The 20,425-nt window shown below is 40.0% G+C and overlaps 1 protein-coding gene across 2 annotated transcripts in view; it reads left to right on the top strand.

Moving 5' to 3' along the window:
• The window catches only part of LOC110981566 (uncharacterized), a 28,443-nt gene extending 14,336 nt beyond the window's left edge, over nucleotides 1–14,107 (top strand). For both annotated transcript variants that reach the window (XM_022239214.2, XM_022239212.2), the window contains exons 9-14: nucleotides 1,114–1,215; nucleotides 1,923–2,066; nucleotides 4,540–5,251; nucleotides 10,074–10,192; nucleotides 11,205–11,293; nucleotides 11,862–14,107. In XM_022239214.2, the coding sequence (XP_022094906.2) occupies nucleotides 1,114–1,215; nucleotides 1,923–2,066; nucleotides 4,540–5,251; nucleotides 10,074–10,192; nucleotides 11,205–11,270 (1,143 nt within the window). In that variant the 3' untranslated portion in view covers nucleotides 11,271–11,293; nucleotides 11,862–14,107. The remainder of the gene's footprint in view (nucleotides 1–1,113; nucleotides 1,216–1,922; nucleotides 2,067–4,539; nucleotides 5,252–10,073; nucleotides 10,193–11,204; nucleotides 11,294–11,861) is intronic.
• The last annotated feature ends 6,318 nt before the right edge of the window (nucleotides 14,108–20,425 follow it).

The following is a 20,425-nucleotide window of genomic DNA, read 5'->3' as shown; positions in this document are numbered from 1 at the left end:
AAGACTACTTATGGATGGAGGGCTTCAGTTGATGAGTCTTCACATTCTTGTAGGTACACACAGGCCTACGTGTGCATTCTGTTTACGTATGAGTTTAAGGTATGGCTCCTCCAAGGGGATTGTGGTACCACTCCTATTATTACATAATGTAACGGACTAACGGTCATTGCAATAACAAGATCTGGACATAACTTGAAGAAAAACAAACAAGTCACAAGAAAAACTGGTTTTACATAACCGGAAACCACTTTTTCGTGCTTTATGCTGCAAAAAATGTTTTCGCAAATATGAACAAACTGGTTCAACAATATACCGCTGTGTGTTGTTTTTATGATGTAAATTTAACTGGCTAATTATTTGAGTAGCCATGTGATTTATTCCAAAGTCTTCAGACCGTAGGCAAATAACCAGGTGTTCCCAACTTCATGGAATGACCCCTATCAATATGTTCAAAAGAAATCCTTGCAGTTGAAATGGACGTAATAAGATCAAGGTCCCCACAAAAATACACACATGCACTTTAAAGATAAACCATTAACTGTTTCATCGTTCACTTAAAGAAAAAGTGGCCATGCAATATCAGTGGACTCCTGACAATCTTAAAGGATATTTTACCATAGAAAGTACATGTAATAGGAATCCTCAACACTTTCCACCTAGATGGGCATTTGCATCCGGACGCCAAAATAAGCAATGCATCCAAACAGAGAGCTCAGTTTGTTCAAAGACAAACCAAAACAAAATCACAGAAGTATTGATCTTAGGACTTTCTTTGGGATCCAGTCACATATTGTTTATTAAAACTTCCATTAAAAGTTTGACAAGAACATCAGCTGATTAAGCAAGTGATCTGTAATCGCAAAAAAGAATGATGAATCAATTAAAGAATAATTGAAACCCGTTTGGGCTTTTATAACAGTAATCATGGTCCTGCATCTGCAGTATTCACTGTGGCTACCAAATGTCCCACTACAGTCAGCCGAGGAACCTACATGTATCTCTTAGATTCTATGAAAGCACTCGGCACGAGGTGCGAAAAACGCAAACACCTACATGTAAGAACAGGCATCCAAACTGCCAATATTCATGGACCAACTCATCTTCTTTTGCCAGGATGTTAAGAGGAAATCCAAGCCCCATTGTAGCACCTGTGACCTGAGTTTCAAGACCACACAGAAGTATGTACAGCACTGCAAGGGGGACATGCACAAGAGGGTAAAGACTTAACATTCCAGTCACATTACCTGATATTTGGAAAGGAACTCTGTTACAACCATTGATATAGAACTAAAACTCTTACAATTTTTCTGAAGCTGTTAAGATAAAAGTTATTTTGGAAATGATCCAAGTCCTTACAAATTTCTCATTTTAGAGTTTTGTCTTTGGTTTTGATCCGAATTTCTTCATTTACACAGTTCCCATAATATTTTGCAAAAGGAAGGATTTTTTATTTGTGCTTAATATTTTTTCACCATTTCATTTAGAAGCTGGTTCATACATGCTCATTTAAATTGCCAGTATACGCTCCAGTTGCCAGTCTCCTTCCCGAGTTCGAGTCCAATCCTTTTCTGAGTAATTAGGTCTGAAAACCACATTGATATAGGCGGAGTATTCAGACTTTAAAAAAGCTGAGTACTTGAAAATGAGATGCGATGTGAGTCCAAGTCCTGTTTTAAATATCTTGACCTTTGTTACACACCCCTTTCTGTTTCTCTAACACCCGTTGACATGTATACTGTGATTTACCTTGAGACTTGAGAAAAAGACTTGACAGTGTTGCAGTCTGGTACACTGAATTGTCCGGTCGCAGTCAGACTGCTCCATTTGAGTAGATTACTAACAGAAGATGTTAACGCTGTTCCAGGTTTTACAATAACTTAAGCATTCACTCTCCCTTGTTTCTCCCTTTTTAACTGATATAGCGAAGGGAAGGAAAGTCCAAGGAAGAGTCCAGCAAGGAAGAGAGCTATGTGACGGTGGATGCAGTAGGTTTTGATGATGACAACGATCTGGATGCTGAATTGATTGACTTGCAGTTGGAATCGCAGGGAGATGATGATCTTCTTGTGAGTTTGCCGTAACATATCCCATGACAATTGTGTGATACCAATTGGACTTCTTTAAGAAGTCACATTAATCTGTTAAATGCAGGTCCTGATGGAGCAACAACACCTCTGGAAACTAAAGAAACAACCTGCTAGCATTCTGAGAAACTGGTCAAGTTTCTGTGCCACAACTAAGTTGTGGTTTTGTTGTCCTCTACTTGGTTAGATGAGACTGAATCTTTAAAGCTCTGTTCTGAGTTTCTATGAAAGTCATGAGTCTATTCCTACCTTTGTGTGCTCAGTTGAATTACTCTGTCTACATGTATTGACATCTCAAGCCAGTCTACATGTCAACTGTCACATTCATACTGGGTGTGTGGATTGAAAATCGCTGCAGGAAATTCTATGTTCTGTGACGTAGTATGAGAAATCCTGACAATATTTTGATCACACATCTCATGTTCAGTTAAAAGTAGACTCATCCTGCTGTTCCATAGTTTTTGATTTTATCACCAAGCAAGACACTTTCTCTCTTTCTCATAACATTAAAGCAAACTTTCACTTGGTTCTGGTAGCAGTCTAAACATGTACAATGAAGGAAATCTTCAGGGTGGGATATGGATTGAGTCAGCTACAACCAAAAGAACAGCATCTTGTTGGCTTTTTCTGCCTATTTTCACTTGTTATATGCATTCTCCTCAAAGTTGGGTACCAGTGCTGTCACACTAGTATTTTTTCAATGAAGCAAGTCACTTGTACTTAATGAATTTGGCTTTCAGGTCTTCTGTTCTTTGGTGAGAAATGTGATCTTGCAGTTTATGCAAACTGAACACATGATTGCATCAGTAAACTGCCATTGAGTTTGCATATTTCTATCTTTTTCACTTTGATAGAAGGTGGTCTTTTTAACATGAACACGTGTGTCTGTCAGCTGTTCAAATTACAAAGGACATTGCTGTAACTTGCTGAGAGTGCTACATTCATGTTCATATTCAACATTAAAACCGCTCTGAAATGTTTTCTTCATCTCATTTTGCACTGCAACTATTTGGTATCTCCTCAGCCGTAATGCCTCATATAGCCTGCAGAGACAGTATTTTTTTTACAAGCATTAACATTTTGTTCCTTCAGTCTAAATTATCCCATCACCGTAGAGTACAGTTTACATCCAGTGGGTCATGCTTGAATCTCTCCCTTATTGAAACAGATGTTCATTGCCTGTCATAATTTCCCATAGTCCACCTCTTTATTTAACCGCGTGACCTTCTTGCAGAGCAGTGCAGACAACGGTATCAATTCTCAACATTTTACATTGGGTACAAAGCATCTGATGGGAGAAATTCTCTGCTCAACTTTCACTGCCTCCTTTGTCAATAAGTTTAACGTTGTTCATCGCACAGCTACTTACCAGCGACATGATTGGTTGTTTATTTTGGGTTGATTGAGCCTGTTGAAAAAAGGAGCGTCTCCAAAGCAGAGGCATTTTTACAAACATGACCTAATTAAGACAGCTCTTTGCAGATGGAAAGGATCTATTTATGTCAAAAATCATTTCCATTCAACACATGCCATTTCCACAGTCTTTCCTAAAATGTCCCAAATCCTACAGTGTGCAGGAAACCGGCAGTAAATTCTCAGCATTCTATCAGTGTATCCTCCTCAGCAGGCATTGACTTGTCTTGACTTTCCTCAATCCTGACAGATAATCCTCTCAAACTGTAGACTGTGGATGATTTCTGGGGGAAAATGATTCACTTGCCACACGCCCAAGTTCTTTTCATCTTTTAACATGCATCTCTCTGCACTGAAAGGGATTGACTGTAAAGCCTTTTATCACTTAATTTGCTGATCTTTGTCATATATGACTGTGGTCCCTTGAGCCTAAGGTTCCACCTTTGTACTTTTACAGTACAGAATACATGTACTCAAGTTGCATATCCTCCTTTGTAACTGCTTTTCTCATCCAATGCAGTTAAAGCTTTTTTTTTCTAAAAGAAAAAACATGACACTTGAGGGTTCTGGTAACCATTCAGAATATAAGACCTAACAGAGTTGCATTGGTGAGAAGTGCCAGTGTTCGTGCAAAACAAGTCCAAACATTACAAATGATCTTGTATGTACAGCAAGGAACAGCATTACTCAAAGGCAGATGACGAAGATCGCAGTTATGCGTGTATGTGAGCCAGGCACCTTCCATGGGCACAAGCGGTGTTTGTTAAAACCTGTTGAGCATCAGCTGAAGTGTTGCAAGGAATTGTTTTCTGTCTAAAATTTCATGAAATCTTAACCTCCTTAGGCTCGAATTGATTATTTTGGCCACATAAAGACAGTGTTTGGGTTTTCCTTTCTTCCTGCACCATTATTTCAGTTTTAGTTATTTTTGTTGTTAATCTTTCTGCTTGCATTGTTAGCTGTTTTTGATATCAGTCCAGTGGTGATAGCATGAATTCAACCATTCTTTATTTCTGTGAGCTTTTCTTCCTGTCCTCTTTAGGATGCCACATCTTCCGAGGAGGGAGAGGATGCAGTCATCATTATTGACAGTGGGAATGACAAATCCTCTGAAGACAAAGAAGATGTTGATCAAAACACTGCATCAATTGAGGATATGCCAAAGCTTGAGCCAATGTCTGAGGATGAAACCTTAGCTAAGGAAGGTATTGCTCAGGTCTCTACCTCAGAGCTTATTGATGACACTTCTGGTTCTAAGGTTCCTGATGTCCAAGTCATTGAAGCAACTAATGAAGAACCAGCAGAAGCCCCCATGGAAGTTCAAGAAAGCACTACCAACAAGGCGGTTGCTATCTGTCCTGAGGGACCAGATGCAGATTCTAAGTCTGGCTTGGATAACCTAAAGGTCACTTTGACCTTTGAAAACCAGCCTTTGTCTGACACAAAGTCGGCTTCTGCCATACCAGAAAATGATCAGCTGGAAGTGCACTCGGCTGATGCAAATGTTTCTTCTGGTGGGTCTGAAATGGTAGCAGTGATGGGATCTGAGAATCAGGCTGAGGATCAGGCCAGCGCAAAGCAGGTTGAGTCTGAACAGACTGAGTCTTCTAAGGTTGGTAGGGAAAGCAAAGAGTCAACAGCCATGGATGTAGACCCTGCCTCTGGGGTGTCTGCACCTCCTGAAGAACAGCAAGAGAAACAGCAGCAGCAAGATGATATTGTGCAACTGATATTTGATCCCAACAAGTCTGTTGGTAGGTGTTGTTTCACATACTCCTCTTCCTCTGCATATTTGTCTCTTAAAATCTCATCTTTCATCTTCTGTAACTCCTTCTTTCCTTCTCTAACCTATCAAGGATTTCACCTTTGTAAATGTGTATGAATATCCAATTCATAGTTAATGGTATGAGGACATATCGGATAAATTTAGACTGAGATGGAATTTCAAGAGGGTGGCGTGTAAGTGAGCAGTGGATAACTGTCAGACCATTGTCTCATATTTCGTTATGTTCTTTTTTTAATCTACTACCAAGAGGAGTTTGATCTGTCAAAAAAAGTTACGAAATGACATATGTAGCATTTGAATACTTGGCTTGTGTTATTGTGCAACATTTTGACATTTTATTGGCACTGATTCCCATGCTGTAAGAAGCATTATTCAGGACACTCCTGTCTGGAGATAAACGGTTTCAGTAGTTTCTCTAGTGTTCTTTCCTGTTTTGCCCTTTTTCCATACCAGCTGTCTGTCCTAATGAAAGACAAAAATTGACTTTGTTCTTTATATGGAAGTGACTGGTCAGACGCCGTAAAAAACACCAAGGCATACGTTCACAATACCTCGTCCAAGTCTGCTGTGTAAACTTTGGGTACATTGTGAACAGCAACTGGTACAGTTGCACATACTGACTGTGTATTGCTTTGTGTCTGACTGTGTATTGCTTTGTGTCTGACTGTGTATTGCTTTGTGTCTGACTGTGTATTGCTTTGGGTCTGACTGTGTATTGCTTTGTGTCTGACTGCGTATTGCTTTGTGTCTGACTGTGTATTGCTTTGTGTCTGACTGCGTATTGCTTTTTGTCTAACTGGGTATTGCTTTGTGTCTGACTGGGTATTGCTTTGTGTCTGACTGGGTATTGCTTTGACTGTGTATTGCCTTGTGTCTGACTGTGTATTGCTTTGTGTCTGACTGTGTATTGCTTTGTGTCTGACTGTGTATTGCTTTGTGTCTGACTGTGTATTGCTTTGTGTCTGACTGTGTATTGCCTTGTGTCTGACTGTGTATTGCTTTGTGTCTGACTGTGTATTGCCTTGTGTCTGACTGTATTGCCTTGTGTCTGACTGTGTATTGCTTTGTGTCTGACTGTATTGCTTTGTGTCTGACTGTGTATTGCTTTGTGTCTGACTGCATATTGCTTTGTGTCTGACTGTGTATTGCTTTGTGTCTGACTGTGTATTGCCTTGTGTCTGACTGTATTGCCTTGTGTCTGACTGTGTATTGCCTTGTGTCTGACTGTATTGCTTTGTGTCTGACTGTGTATTGCTTTGTGTCTGACTGTGTATTGCTTTGTGTCTGACTGTGTATTGCTTTGTGTCTGACTGTGTATTGCTTTGTGTCTGACTGTGTATTGCTTTGTGTCTGACTGTGTATTGCTTTGTGTCTGACTGTATTGCTTTGTGTCTGACTGTGTATTGCTTTGTCTGACTGTGTATTGCCTTGTGTCTGACTGTATTGCTTTGTGTCTTGACTGCGTATTGCCTTGTGTCTGACTGTGTATTGCTTTGTGTCTGACTGTGTATTGCTTTGTCTGACTGTGTATTGCCTTGTGTCTGACTGTATTGCTTTGTGTCTTGACTGCGTATTGCCTTGTGTCTGACTGTGTATTGCTTTGTGTCTGACTGTGTATTGCTTTGTGTCTGACTGTGTATTGCTTTGTGTCTGACTGTGTATTGCCTTGTGTCTGACTGTATTGCCTTGTGTCTGACTGTGTATTGCTTTGTGTCTGACTGTATTGCTTTGTGTCTGACTGTGTATTGCTTTGTGTCTGACTGCATATTGCTTTGTGTCTGACTGTGTATTGCTTTGTGTCTGACTGTGTATTGCCTTGTGTCTGACTGTATTGCCTTGTGTCTGACTGTGTATTGCCTTGTGTCTGACTGTATTGCTTTGTGTCTGACTGTGTATTGCTTTGTGTCTGACTGTGTATTGCTTTGTGTCTGACTGTGTATTGCTTTGTGTCTGACTGTGTATTGCTTTGTGTCTGACTGTGTATTGCTTTGTGTCTGACTGTGTATTGCTTTGTGTCTGACTGTATTGCTTTGTGTCTGACTGTGTATTGCTTTGTCTGACTGTGTATTGCCTTGTGTCTGACTGTATTGCTTTGTGTCTTGACTGCGTATTGCCTTGTGTCTGACTGTGTATTGCTTTGTGTCTGACTGTGTATTGCTTTGTGTCTGACTGTATTGCTTTGTGTCTGACTGTGTATTGCTTTGTCTGACTGTGTATTGCCTTGTGTCTGACTGTATTGCTTTGTGTCTTGACTGCGTATTGCCTTGTGTCTGACTGTGTATTGCTTTGTGTCTGACTGTGTATTGCTTAGTGTCTTGACTGCGTATTGCTAAGTGTCTTGACTGCGTGTTGCTTTGTGTCTGACTGCGTGTTGCTTAGTGTCTTGACTGCGTGTTGCTTTGTGTCTGACTGTGTATTGCTTTGTGTCTGACTGTGTATTGCTTTGTGTCTGTTGTGTCTATTTCAGACTTTTCTACACATTATGTGGTCAGGGATTCATTCATTCTCCATTTCCTGTTCTCTAAGATATATGAACTGTAGTCATTTGTACAGACACACACCTTTATGACACTGTTTCTTGGTTTTCTACACAAGATTTCATTTTGATTTGGCAGTACGCGAACAATATGTTCATATTAGGAATTAGATAAATCAAGTCACACAGACACTTTCTGCTCACATATTTACATGTATGCCTTCATTTGTAGCGGTGGTCAATTTTTGTTAACTGAGTGGGAAAAGGCAAGTATTTTAGTGTTTTTTCCTGGTTATATAATAAGCAATTGCAGAATGAGAAAAAACTTTTATTTCCACTTGAGGCTATGTTAACAATGTCACGTTGCCAATTATGTTGATGAGTTGATATCGCATTATGTTGATTGAATGAAGTCTGGTTGTGGTTACCTTGAGGGCACCTGTTTCACAGCTCCATGGTTACACTTCATGTACCTCACTGCAGTCGTTAAGGTCTACCATTACTTGTTTGGCGCTTTAGTTGTAGTACAGTGTAGTTCAAGGCATATTTTTCTCATCAATGGTTAATGCCATTAATACCATTTCAACACACAAATGAATGAAAAAAGAGATCCTGAGATGGATTTTGTGCTTCATTCAAGTCATGGCCACTCACTTTTACGTGGTTCATTAAATCTTTCAGTATATTGATGATAGAATCTTAAGCCAGTCCATGAGGTTACAGTCATTAATTACTCCATGGTACATGTAGTTTGTACATTCTTGGCATGCCCAATATGTACACACGAGCTCCATGCAGTGCAGTACACATCAACATATTGTAGGAGATGTGTAGGTCAAAAGATGTGCACAAACTGGGTCCAATCCAAACCACTGTTTTTCTTTCTTTCTTTTTTCTCAGGTCACAACATTATATTTTGCTTTTTGTCAATTAACAGTAATTTCTCAAGATGTGGATACATTTTCTTTTACTTATTCACAGTTTTTGTTATGAATACTGCTTCTCATTACAGTGAAACGAGAAAACTGTTCATGGCACAGTTGCCACAAATAAATGTAGCCTACAGTCAAAGGGATTGGAGGCCACACTCAACTAAGTGCTTATCACTTGTGCAACCCAAATGCTAAATGTCATGCTTATTCTCATATAGCAGTGGCATACATTGTGTATGTTTTTTTCCCCTTGGCTCCTTACGTCACCTTTCTACAGTTTTACTGTTTGGAATACATAGTCACCTGTATGTATAGTGAGTTTCTTAATGTACCTATTACTGGTGAATCCTAAGCCCCAACTGTGTGCAAGATGTGCGTAGAAGCACTTGTATTCCTAAAAGAGTAGGCAAAGAACTATATTCAACTTGTAACCTGGAATCCTTCATTCCTCTCTGTCTGTCTCTTGACTCTTTCTTACTTCCTGTACATACGTAAATCTGGTGAGATACAACAGGTTTTGTTTTTTCTTCTTTGATTTGAAGTGAAAGAAAACCGCTCTTGGCTTGGTATGGATACATGTACATAGATGTGGACTTACAATGTACATGTATATACAATATCTTGAACTGACGATTTTTAAGTATTCATGAACTGCAAGGTATATTTGGGTAGCTACTAATGTATATTCCATTTCGTTGATGGTCCGTAGCAGGGTCTGATTTCATTGTGTTGCTCAGATGTAAGCTCAAAGGGGGCTAGAAGAGTTTGAGACAAGAAAATACAGAGCTTTGTATTTGAAACCATGACAAGACCCACCAATGCCCCACCCAGAAAATGAAGACTTTTAGCAGACTCTCTTAAACTTAGACACTTATTTTCTTAACTTATTTTCACAAATGTGACCCGTTCTGTAGAAATGAGTCATTAGGCCATTTACTGAGTAATCTTTTTCCAGTTTACATAATAGAAAGAGCAAGTAAAGCTCTTTGGTTTGACGTATAACTCATGTTGATATCCTGATCAAAATATTGTTGTGGGTGAAAATGTTGAGGGTTCCAACTGCAAAAGCCTGGTACTCAAAAGTAGCTCTAGCGAGTAGTGACTCTTTTTTACAGAACAGGTCACATACATGTACATGTTTTTTATAATGTCAGCTATTAGAAAACGGGAGTTTTCTTGCTTTGCGTATTGCGCAGACTTTCGCCAACATTCCTAATGCACGAATCTGTGTAAGCACAAATTGGTGTAGTGAGTAGTACTGTGAAATTGGATCTTGTCAAATATTCCTAGAGTACATGTAGAGTTCCCAAACCAGGAAATGTACAGATTTGCTGTTGGACATTAACCCTTAACCTTGATTTGACCCCTGAACCCCTGAGCAGGTGAGGAGTATCTAGTACCAGTCTCTGGCTTTTTCTGCAAACTTTGTCACAAGTTCCTGACATCGGATAAAGCCAGCCGCGTTCACTGCAAGGGCAAGAGCCATTTTCAAGCAGTCAAGGTAGGCGGTAGATCATGCACAGTCAGGGAGATATTGGGAGACCATTGAAGACCTTAGCACATGAAATCTTGATGTTGCGGCCGTAAATCTAATGTTCAAAACTTTAATAGTGAATGATGCTGACTTTGTTTATCTGTGGCTTGGTGTCTCGTGGCTAGGATTGAATTCTCAACTTTTAACCAGTACGAGAAAAGCAATTATGGGTAAACATTCCATATACGATCATCACTAATTTTATTTTCCTGCAGTGACATATCAGCCATCAGAAAGCAATAGCATGTCCCAAAATGTCAAATTCAGTAGGACAAATATTGGAGTATTTATTTAGAAAATACCATTTTTGAGAGCCGTCTCATAGGGTTTGTACACAGGGTTTCAAGTAGTGTCCATGTGTGGAACTCTTTCCCTGTTTTGTGTTATTGTGTATGGCTCTTGAAAGAATCAAACATTACCACCAATCACTTTCAGAACTAAAGCCATTTTTGGCATAACTGACTTCCTGTGCCTCTTGTCCCTCATGCATGACCCAAACATCTTCTGGTATCAATTAGAATACAGCCTCTCAAATTTATAAATTTGTTGCCTAGCAATTCACCATGAAATCCTGGTTTCCTTTCTCATGACACCTTGTTACGCACACTGAGAGTGACTGTTCAGCTGTTGCTGAGCTCTTTCAAGTTACAAAAGAAGGAGGGCCTGACATTTCGATTCAAGAAGAAGCTTTCTCAAAGGATTTTTGCCTTTGAGAAAGATTCTACTTCGATCAAAACATCAGGCCCTCCTTTTGTGATCTTTATTTTAGGTCTCTGTCGTCCACAAGCAGTTTGCAGCAGTTTGGTTTTATGCAGGCTCTCTTTCAAGTTCATGATAATTCATGGTTCCTTCCGTCTTACAGTTCTTTATTTCCTGAACTTCCTTGCATTTATTTTCTTGCAATAGTGGGCTTTGCTCACCAACATGCAAACTATCTGTTTATCATTGGTCAATTGGTTTGTATGCTTTTGCATTGCAGGCTGCATTGAAGAAGACCAAGTCCGTAGATGAATCTGATGAGCCCAATGGCCAGGCCAACAAGTAAGCAGCCATGTCCAGTCATCTCAGGTCAGTCACTAGACATGCATCAGGATACAGTCTGTTGTAACTGTTGCAAATATAGGTATCTGTTCAGGGAATGCAGTGATAAAGCAAGTTCTAACGACCCACTGGATCGGGTACATTATGCCATTAAGACCATTTTCACAGCAAAAGGATCACAAACTAGTCCGGTAGTATGATAGGCTGCATCAGTTGCCCTTGATGACATGATTTGTTGTCAGGGATCTTATGTAATGCTTCAGTGATAAATAACAAATTCAGCATGCCAAAAAAAAAAATGAAGGAAGTAAATTGAAACTAGGAGTACTAAACTTCATAACGAGATCAACTTCACCAAATGAATGTGTAGGTGAGTGTTCATTGCTCAGATTTTGACTTCTTATACCTGAGAATATTCCACGGAAGGCACAGATTTTGATCAAATGTCACATGATATTTATACCAAATTAATTTTGCCACAATGTCCAGGTAACTGTAAGGAGAAATGTTCAAAATTGGAAGCACAGCAAATTTCAAAAAAAGAAAAAACACAGAGAACCCATACATTTTCCCTTTTTTCACCTAAATTTTCCAGGAGATGACTGGCATTGTGTGGACTGGTGCCCTAAGACACTCAATTGCTCCTCATTGCTCTGTGAGTTGCAGAAAAAGCAGGGTACCAGATTGTTGGCAGATAGAATCTAAACCCAGTCACCAGTACTCACTTGATTTGTGGATATAGCTCTAGTGACCATCGACCTTGCTTTTCCTGTGTACCGATTTGCTGACTCCATTACACAGCGGTGTCCCCGTCACTCACGCTCACATTCCTAAACTTGACGCATGCGAGATGTGGTTAGCAGTGCACTCCCATTGGCTGAGGAAGCATTTCAATGCATATGTCATTTGAACACGCATGTAAGGACACCACAGTAATGGCTCGTGATTCTTGTCAGCGGATCAAACAGAGTGATAATCACTATTTTCTTCTCAGAAATTAAAAACCAGTATGCACATCCAGATAACTGATACACAGATATGATTGAGGTTGGCTGTAAATCCATTTATTGGGGGAGGGGGAACTCGGAAAAAATGGACATTTAGAAATTATTTTATTGGGGGTGAGATTTTCTTTTATTTAACCAAAATGAGGAAAGCCCTGTTAGTCTGTACATATGATCAGAGGAAGATGTGGGGTAGCACTTTATAGACTAGCTTAACATAAGATGCTGCGTAAGTTTTCGTAGCAACAACTACTTCATCAGATACAATGATGGGGGACAACTAGGGTGGGAGTGAAACTGAAATTTACTCTTGAGAGTGGAGCACATTTCTCAGGACTATTCACCTTGAACAGGGAACCCCCTTCTCCAGTTGAAAAGAACCATATTGGTCAGAAGTGTTCATTTTGCTGGCAGTGACTTGACTGTAATGCATGCATTTCATAGTCATTTGTGAACCAGCAAAGTGCAGTTCTGACCAAAGGAGCCTCCATTGCTAGGAAAATTGCGCCCTCTTTTGGTCCAGCTCTGGCTCTTAACCACTGTATTGTAGAAATTTGCTGCAAAAATGCAGCTGTTCAGCAAGGGATAAATAACAATGTGTGTTAAGGCTAATGCTAACAGACTGCCTGTGTGAATGATGCCAAAATATTCTTGTGTCTGAACACAATCCTGATGCAAGTGGCATTTTTAGACAATTTTTGTTATGTTGCAAAGGCTTAATTCTTTTCAGATAGTATTTTGCTTTTTTAGAGTGCCCCCCTAGTAGGTAGAGCTGTTTGTGTCTGGCTGAGCTACAATTAAAAAATGTTAACACATAAATCAATTAACCAATAAATAAAAAACTTTTGTAGACCTTGATTCCTTTTAATAAGAAAAGAACCTCAAAGGAACCTGCAACTGAGAGAGTGTAGCCTTTTTCTCTTGAAACATTTTTAGAGGACCTTACATCAAAGTTAAGGATTCTTTCTTTTTTTATGTTCACTTATTTTACGATAAACCCGGAAAAAAATTCACTATAAAAGAGACCAAAAGACCAAGTAAGGTGACCTTGAATGCCAGAGAAGATGCATGTATATTAAGCTACATGTAATATATGCGGCAGTTTTTGTAGAATACTAAGCAATGCAGATGGATTTGTGTGTTACTATCTAGAGATTTTTCTTCCCATCTTAGCTTCAGGAGATCCAGATATGTTTTAGGGTGCTTTCAGGAATATCTGAGATTTTAAGCTTCCCTCCCTATTTACCCTGAATTTATAAGAAATCCTGACAGATTTTTTAAAGTAACATGGAAGTTTAATTTAATGTTCCTCAGTTGCTGTTGTATTATGTAAGACCGTTATGTAAGGTCGTTATGCTTGTACACAGAGAATTAAGTACTGTATGGTCAATGTTTAGTTCCCCAACAAAAATAGCAATGATTCGTGCCTTTGTAACCTTTTAGAAAAATCTGTACAAGTACAAGTACAGATCTTATGTCCAAATTCTGTTTAATCTGTTTCTGTTTAGTTTCCACTTAATCTTTTTTTTGTTTGTTTTTTTCATTGACAAGATATAGAATATGACTTGAAAAAGAACAGCTTTTTTATGAATGTTGCCACTTTTCATTGGTTTTTTCATGTTTTGAAAATCTCATTTTAATCTTCTACCACTCTGGCAAAGTTTAGTGAAAAGAAGTTACAAGATGTGCACAGTTCCTGAATGCATCCCTGCATTAATGTGGCTTCACTTTGGTTAGTTTTGTGTAATTGTACAAAGGTGGAACGTGAAAAGGTGGTGTGACTTTTACATGTTAATTAACAGGTTTTTACATGCAAAAATATAAAGTTGTTCTCTAAGTTTGGACAATATTTGTTATTGAACTAAGGTTCTCCCCACCCACACACCCAAAGATTCTCCCCACCCCCACCCCCAGGTTCTCCCCACCCACACACCCCCAGGTTCTCCCCACCCACACTCCAGGTTCTCCCCACCCACACACCCCCAGGTTCTCCCCACCCACACACCCCCAGGTTCTCCCCACCCACACACCCCCGGGTTCTCCCCACCCACACACCCCCGGGTGCTCCACACCCACACACCCCAGGTTCTCCCCACCCACACACCCCCAGGTTCTCCCCACCCACACACCCCCAGGTTCTCCCCACCCACACACCCCCGCGTTCTCCCCACCCCCACACCCCCCGGGTCTCCCCACCCACACACCCCCCCGTTCTCCCCACCCCCACACCCCCGGGTTCTCCCCACCCACACACCCCCAGGTTCTCCCCACCCACACACCCCCAGGTTCTCCCCACCCACACACCCCCGGGTGCTCCACACCCCAGGTTACAACTTTTAGACGTGTGTTGTATGAAAGAATTTTTCTACATTGTAAAATGACATGAAAGTTCACATTTTGTTCATATCCATGTTCACCTGTTTATTGATTGTGGTTGCATGATAGCTACATGTATCTCTTTGGTAAGTGCTGTTGTCTTCCAAGGATACACGAGAAGTTTGAGCATTCATTGTCACTGACTTCAAATACCAGAATACACCCAAAGATGATTGCCAGAAGCAGATGTTTTGTACTGTATTGTCATAGTGACACTGATGTGTACCCAGCTTGGTAATAATTGTATATGCTAGAATGTGTTCAACATTCATTGTTTGTCACTGTTGCATCTTGCCAGGTTGATCCCAGCTGAATTACTGGATAGAATAGGATCCCAACCCAGGATAATACCCATTGGTTGATGCACATGTGTATGAAGTGTCCATGTTTTGTCTTACGTATGATTAGTAATCTCATTAGTTCTTAGTAATATGTGGCAAACTGTTCAATTCTTAAAGTCAAGCATATCAATACGTGCAAGTAGAAAATTTTTTACACGACACCCTGGGGTTATCAATTTTGAGTGACTCGATTGAAGACTTGAGGATGGTACATGGTTTATACAGTGCATGTGCATGCATACTTGTAACCATATATTAGATGGAAATTGTCATCAAGTTATTTTTATAGTTTCTGTTAAATGACGTCACTTCCTACAGATTGACACATGCATCAGCATTTTAGACGTCAAATTTTCATTACGCGCATTGGCTGTGCCACATTTGAAGATCAACGCATGTGTAGAACATTTGCACACTGCACGCACACATACAATGGTAATTGTCTTACAAAGATGGTGTCCTATAAGAGCAATCCATTAAATGAAAATTGAAAAATTCTGTCCTCTGCCAAGCTGGCGGTGGTACAGTGGTACATGCACATTGTGGAACCCGTAGCCATGAGGTGGCAGGTTTAATTTCTGATGAGGACAGTTGCTAAAAGTGGGATTTTCTTCTCGCACTGCTTTTCAGATGGACCCTACTTTCATTTGCTCAAAATTCCTTTTGTTTCTGATATGTGGTTCTGAGGGGTTTGGTCTTTCATTTAATAAGAGGAGGGCTAGTCCAACATATCAATAGGTCCATTGCTACCACTCTGGAGACTAGTAACAGAAATCATTCTCTTATGTACATGGTTTACCACCACACCGTTGTGTAAAAAAAAAGTACTGCATTAAAGTGCATTACATGCAGCATAGAGCCAGGATTGCATGAAGTTGCATACCACAAGCTAAGAATCTTCAACTACATGGACATGCATGGTATTCAAAATTTTTTTTTTCATGTGTTTTTATTAACCCTAAAAGAGCCCGGGTGGGAGTGTGACCCTTGAACATTTTTCCGGTATCGCTGCAGTGCATTTTTTCAAGAGTCGAGCCTTTAAGGATTTTTTTCCCCCAGTAACTTTTTGCAGTCAGTTTGACACCTTCTTTGTGGAAAACATAACCATTCTGGCACAGCCAACATATTTCCGAGGCATGTCAGTCAAAAACATGTTTTTTTTCATTGTCTGCTCAATGCACACACAATGCACATGTGTTGGCTTCAACTTCATATGACAACGAAACCATATCTCTGATTGACTTCACACTTGTAATGATAAGGAGTGTTTTTACGTGCATGCCAAGTGAAAAAAAAAATCATTTGGGACAGCCGATTACTTGGGAAGGGGCGAATTCCCACCCCCACCCCCTGCCCCGGCTGTAAAATGGCCCTAAATAACCCAGCTCACTTAGGGTTAAACTTATGTCCCAAAATTAACATCATCTAAGAAATAAAATGTACTTGGATTAATTTTTGCAAAAATGTGTCCAATGAATGTGGGCCCTTTTCGTGTTCATGTTCTTCATTTGTTTTAATATGGATCATACTTGTATAACAGTTTAAACAACTTGAGAATTTGTGCATCTATCAGACAGAAATGTTGATGGTTGCCTTTCTGTACAGAATACGGCACTACTAGATAATAAATATCAATTTTGGTGTACATGTAAAGCTGGCAGATGGGGGAGGGGGCAAAATATGGGATGTCCTCTCAGTGTATAAGGAACATAGTTTTTGTACATGTGAGAAGTGCTGAGGAATTTGCAAGATGTCATCACCTGACTAGGCAAGTGGAAGTGTTTTTATGGACTGTGAATGTGAACAATGCCATATGACATGTTGTCAAGACCATTTTTTTCAAACAAAACTAATTTTAAAGTTGAGAAATTGAAACCTTCAGCCCATGTGCATGTGCTCCATTTATGTTACTAGGGAATAAATTCGCATGGTCTCTCTCTTAATGGTGAAACAGTTACCTTATGGGGAAAGGTCTTCATAAACATTCACTCTGACTGTTGGCTAAATTATAGTTGAAACCCCGCCTCCCCGTAAAATGAAGCAAGTATTTAGTGTACATGTGATTGACCGGAAGATTAGCTCCTTACATTCCCTATATACATGTAAGAATTGGAAATAAGACAGCAAATTATGTTGCCACTTTGTTATGAACTTGCCTGTTTTATTCAGCACATTTTAGTTGTATTTAGTTGCTTTTTATGCTAATTCAAAGTGGCCAATCACTTGCTGCATTTGTGGTGTATTTCATTAATTTGATTTCAAGATACTGTGTAAGGCATACATGTACCGGTACCTTATTCATTACAATACATTTGTCACAGGAAGGATACGCTAGGTGTGTGGTCAAATTACACTGTATATGTACTTGGAACTGGAAGCATTAAATGATCCAAGTGGTGTTCACTTTGCAACATGATCTGAGTTTGAAATAGTTTCAAAAACAGTGGATGCAATTGTGTCCATTCTTATGTGCTTTTTGTGTAGGAGACTTACTCGTTGTGTGCACTGATTTGCACATGTACTGTGGCAAATTTACTGCTTTTTAAACATTGCTTTCCCTTTTTGAATGATAGTGAGTACATTTTAGTCATTTGGAATGCTAAAAAATTCCTCACAATCCATTTATTTTTCGTTCGCCATGAAAATGTGCCCACCCCCTCACCTTGAGAAGTGTGTGTGTGGGGAGGGGGATGTATTCAACATTCTGGAGTTCTGCAAGGTGACATCCTTGTACCATTCCTTTTCATCATCATCCTAAATTACACCTTGAATCAAGCCACAGGTGGATCTGAGACTAAACTTAGCTTCACAATTGCATCAAGGAAATCAACACAGGTTCTTGCTACATCTCTGACAGACCCTGATTTTGCAGGTGATATCTGCCGAGTGACCAGATCCAACAGGTAGAGGAGTTGCTCTTAAAAATGGAAAGACTCAGAAAGTGGGATTAACCTGTAATGCCAAAAAGACAGAAGTGATAATATACAACACTCCACTGGATGTCCCCCTGACTACCCTCAAGGGATGGAATCTTGAGAACTCGGGTTAAAGACTTTAAATTTTAATTATAACTTGGGATCATTGGTGAACATAACAGAACAAGACATCAAAATCAGGAATGTCCTTGCTTGGACAGCCCTCATCATGAAATGAAAACGGAATGGACTTGTACATGTTGCCAACAAGGCTTGACAGGTGAAACTTTGCTGCTTCTTTACTCCACGAAAGTCAGTGCTGCTATATGGGTGCAAATCTTCGACTTTAAATTTACAACCTTAGAAAAATCATTGAATGGCTGTTACACCCATATTCTGAGAGTGTACTCGGTATTAGTTGGAGATACCACATCAGCAAACACTGAAGGTCGAAGACAAGATTACCTAAGCCTATCTGCCTCAAGCTGAAGTGCACCCTCACCGGCGAAAAAAAGACAGCTGATACGTGTTTGGCGTGCATATGAAGACCATACATTCCAGACTAAATTTGTTGCGCGTACTCAGCATGTCAGTATCAAACACGCATAAAGTTGCTTGCCTATGTGGTGAATGCGTACCAAAAGACTGTCAATTTCATTTCAAAACGTGCCCTCTTTTGTTCCTGCTCAAAGCGGATAGGATGGAACTTGGTGGTCACTGCCACAGTAATCCTGAGCTATCTGCCTGTCATCTGATAGTCTGAACATGGACGTACTGAAGAAAGATGCAGGGGTGAAAGAGAGAAAAGAGGTGGATGCCTCCACCAGGAATTATGAGGACTGAAAGATCCATGCTAGGGCTTGGCTGCAGTCAACCTAGTCAATGAAACTTGGCAATCGTTTGGGAATAAATTCATTTGGGGTTTAGCTACTGGGAAATAACCACAGATCGTATAACGCCGGAGCAAGATGGATAACTCTGCCCAAAAGGTGTAATTACCATGGGCGCCATTTGAGCAAGTGATACACCTGCACGGTTCACGGTAATGCTTAGGCGCAGGTGCATCAGATGTATGTGCCTGCCATGGCGCCTGTGCATTAATGTGCATTGCGCAGGCATATCGCTTGCTCAAATGGCGCCCATCCAATTACGTTGTTTTATGTGTATTCAAGGTGAAGTTCTCCATCTTGCGCCGCTATGCGGCGCTATACGATCTTTGGGGATAACTTATCTCTTTTCTTGTTTCGTCTGCTCTCAACTGGTGAAGAAAGCTGGATGTCCCTTCTTTTTGTAAATGTTGGATGGCCACTAGCAATGTCTCTCATCTCCTTATAGTCTTCTATGATATTAAGGAGGTTGTACATGTACTTATGCACAGGGTAGTAAAGTGTTGCCTTTGCTGCTTGTTATGCTTCACAAATGTCAGCAACCAAATGCTAGATAAAGAGGTATACTTCTTTTGATTGTGTCACCGTGAGACTATAAATCCCAAATCAATAGGAATGTGAAAGCTCTGCACATCATGGGGATCTGACGTCAAACTAATGAATTTAAGAGTCCAAACTGCAAGAGTGCTTCTGCTATCAAGTTTCCTGATGTTGCTTGGAGTGAAAATGCAACATTTTTCCCATTTCAGAGCAGGACTTGGCCTTGTGTTCATGACACAAATAATCCTGTATTCTCATGAAGGAAGGACACAGAAGGAGATTGAACTGCCCGGGCTATAACATCTGGCCAATTACAGCTTTCTGGCATGCCCGGTATGTCCATAGCCAGAGCGCAGCGCACGCCTGCTACTCACCACCTGTTTTGCAACCATAAGCCCTCTTTGTACCCTATGATCGTCGCTGCAATTTTTCACTGGTAATCTGCATCCCTAAAACGTTGTGTGCTGCAGTATAGGAAGTTGAATATTCATGCCATCGTTAGTGCTTGATATGATCCGACAACAACATCAAATTTAGTGCTTGCGTAGTTGCTTTTACTAGGCTGTGTACCCGAAGAGTTCAGGTGCGGTTATTGCCCTTATCGAACGCTTTCCTTTGGACTTCTTTTTGGAATAAATAGCCAAGATGTTTGTAAGATTTTGTGTTTTGTTTGAATAATTTTTATTATGGCATTTGTACAAAGACACATTTTATGATGAAATAGCGCATTTTGTTCCTAATGGAGCTTTCCAGAAGTAGTGAAGATTTTGTTGGCCAGTCTTAGCCAAATTCGTACCTAGTCTTTGAACACTGATGTATTGGATGGAGGAGACTAGAATTACAAACTTTGCATGGATAATGAAACAGTGTGTCAACATTTAAAAGTTTATTTATGATGGCAAAAGCAGGTCTAATATCAGGAATTTTCCTCTCTCTATTTCTTGGTCATATCGATATTTTGTATTAAATTGCAAGTAAGAAATTACAAGTATTGCCAGGATATTACTGGCCCCGCTAAGATTAGCTATTTATTCCAAAAAGAAGTCCAGAAGAAAGCGTTCGATAAGGGCAACAACTGCACATGAACACTTCGGGT

Source organism: Acanthaster planci, linkage group LG11, assembly GCF_054643075.1.
Source record: "Acanthaster planci isolate LZ-2023a linkage group LG11, COTS_SCS, whole genome shotgun sequence".
Classification (NCBI taxonomy): domain Eukaryota; kingdom Metazoa; phylum Echinodermata; class Asteroidea; order Valvatida; family Acanthasteridae; genus Acanthaster; species Acanthaster planci.
The sequence above is the reverse complement of the archived record's forward strand: the minus strand, read 5'-3'. Positions and strand labels throughout refer to the sequence as shown.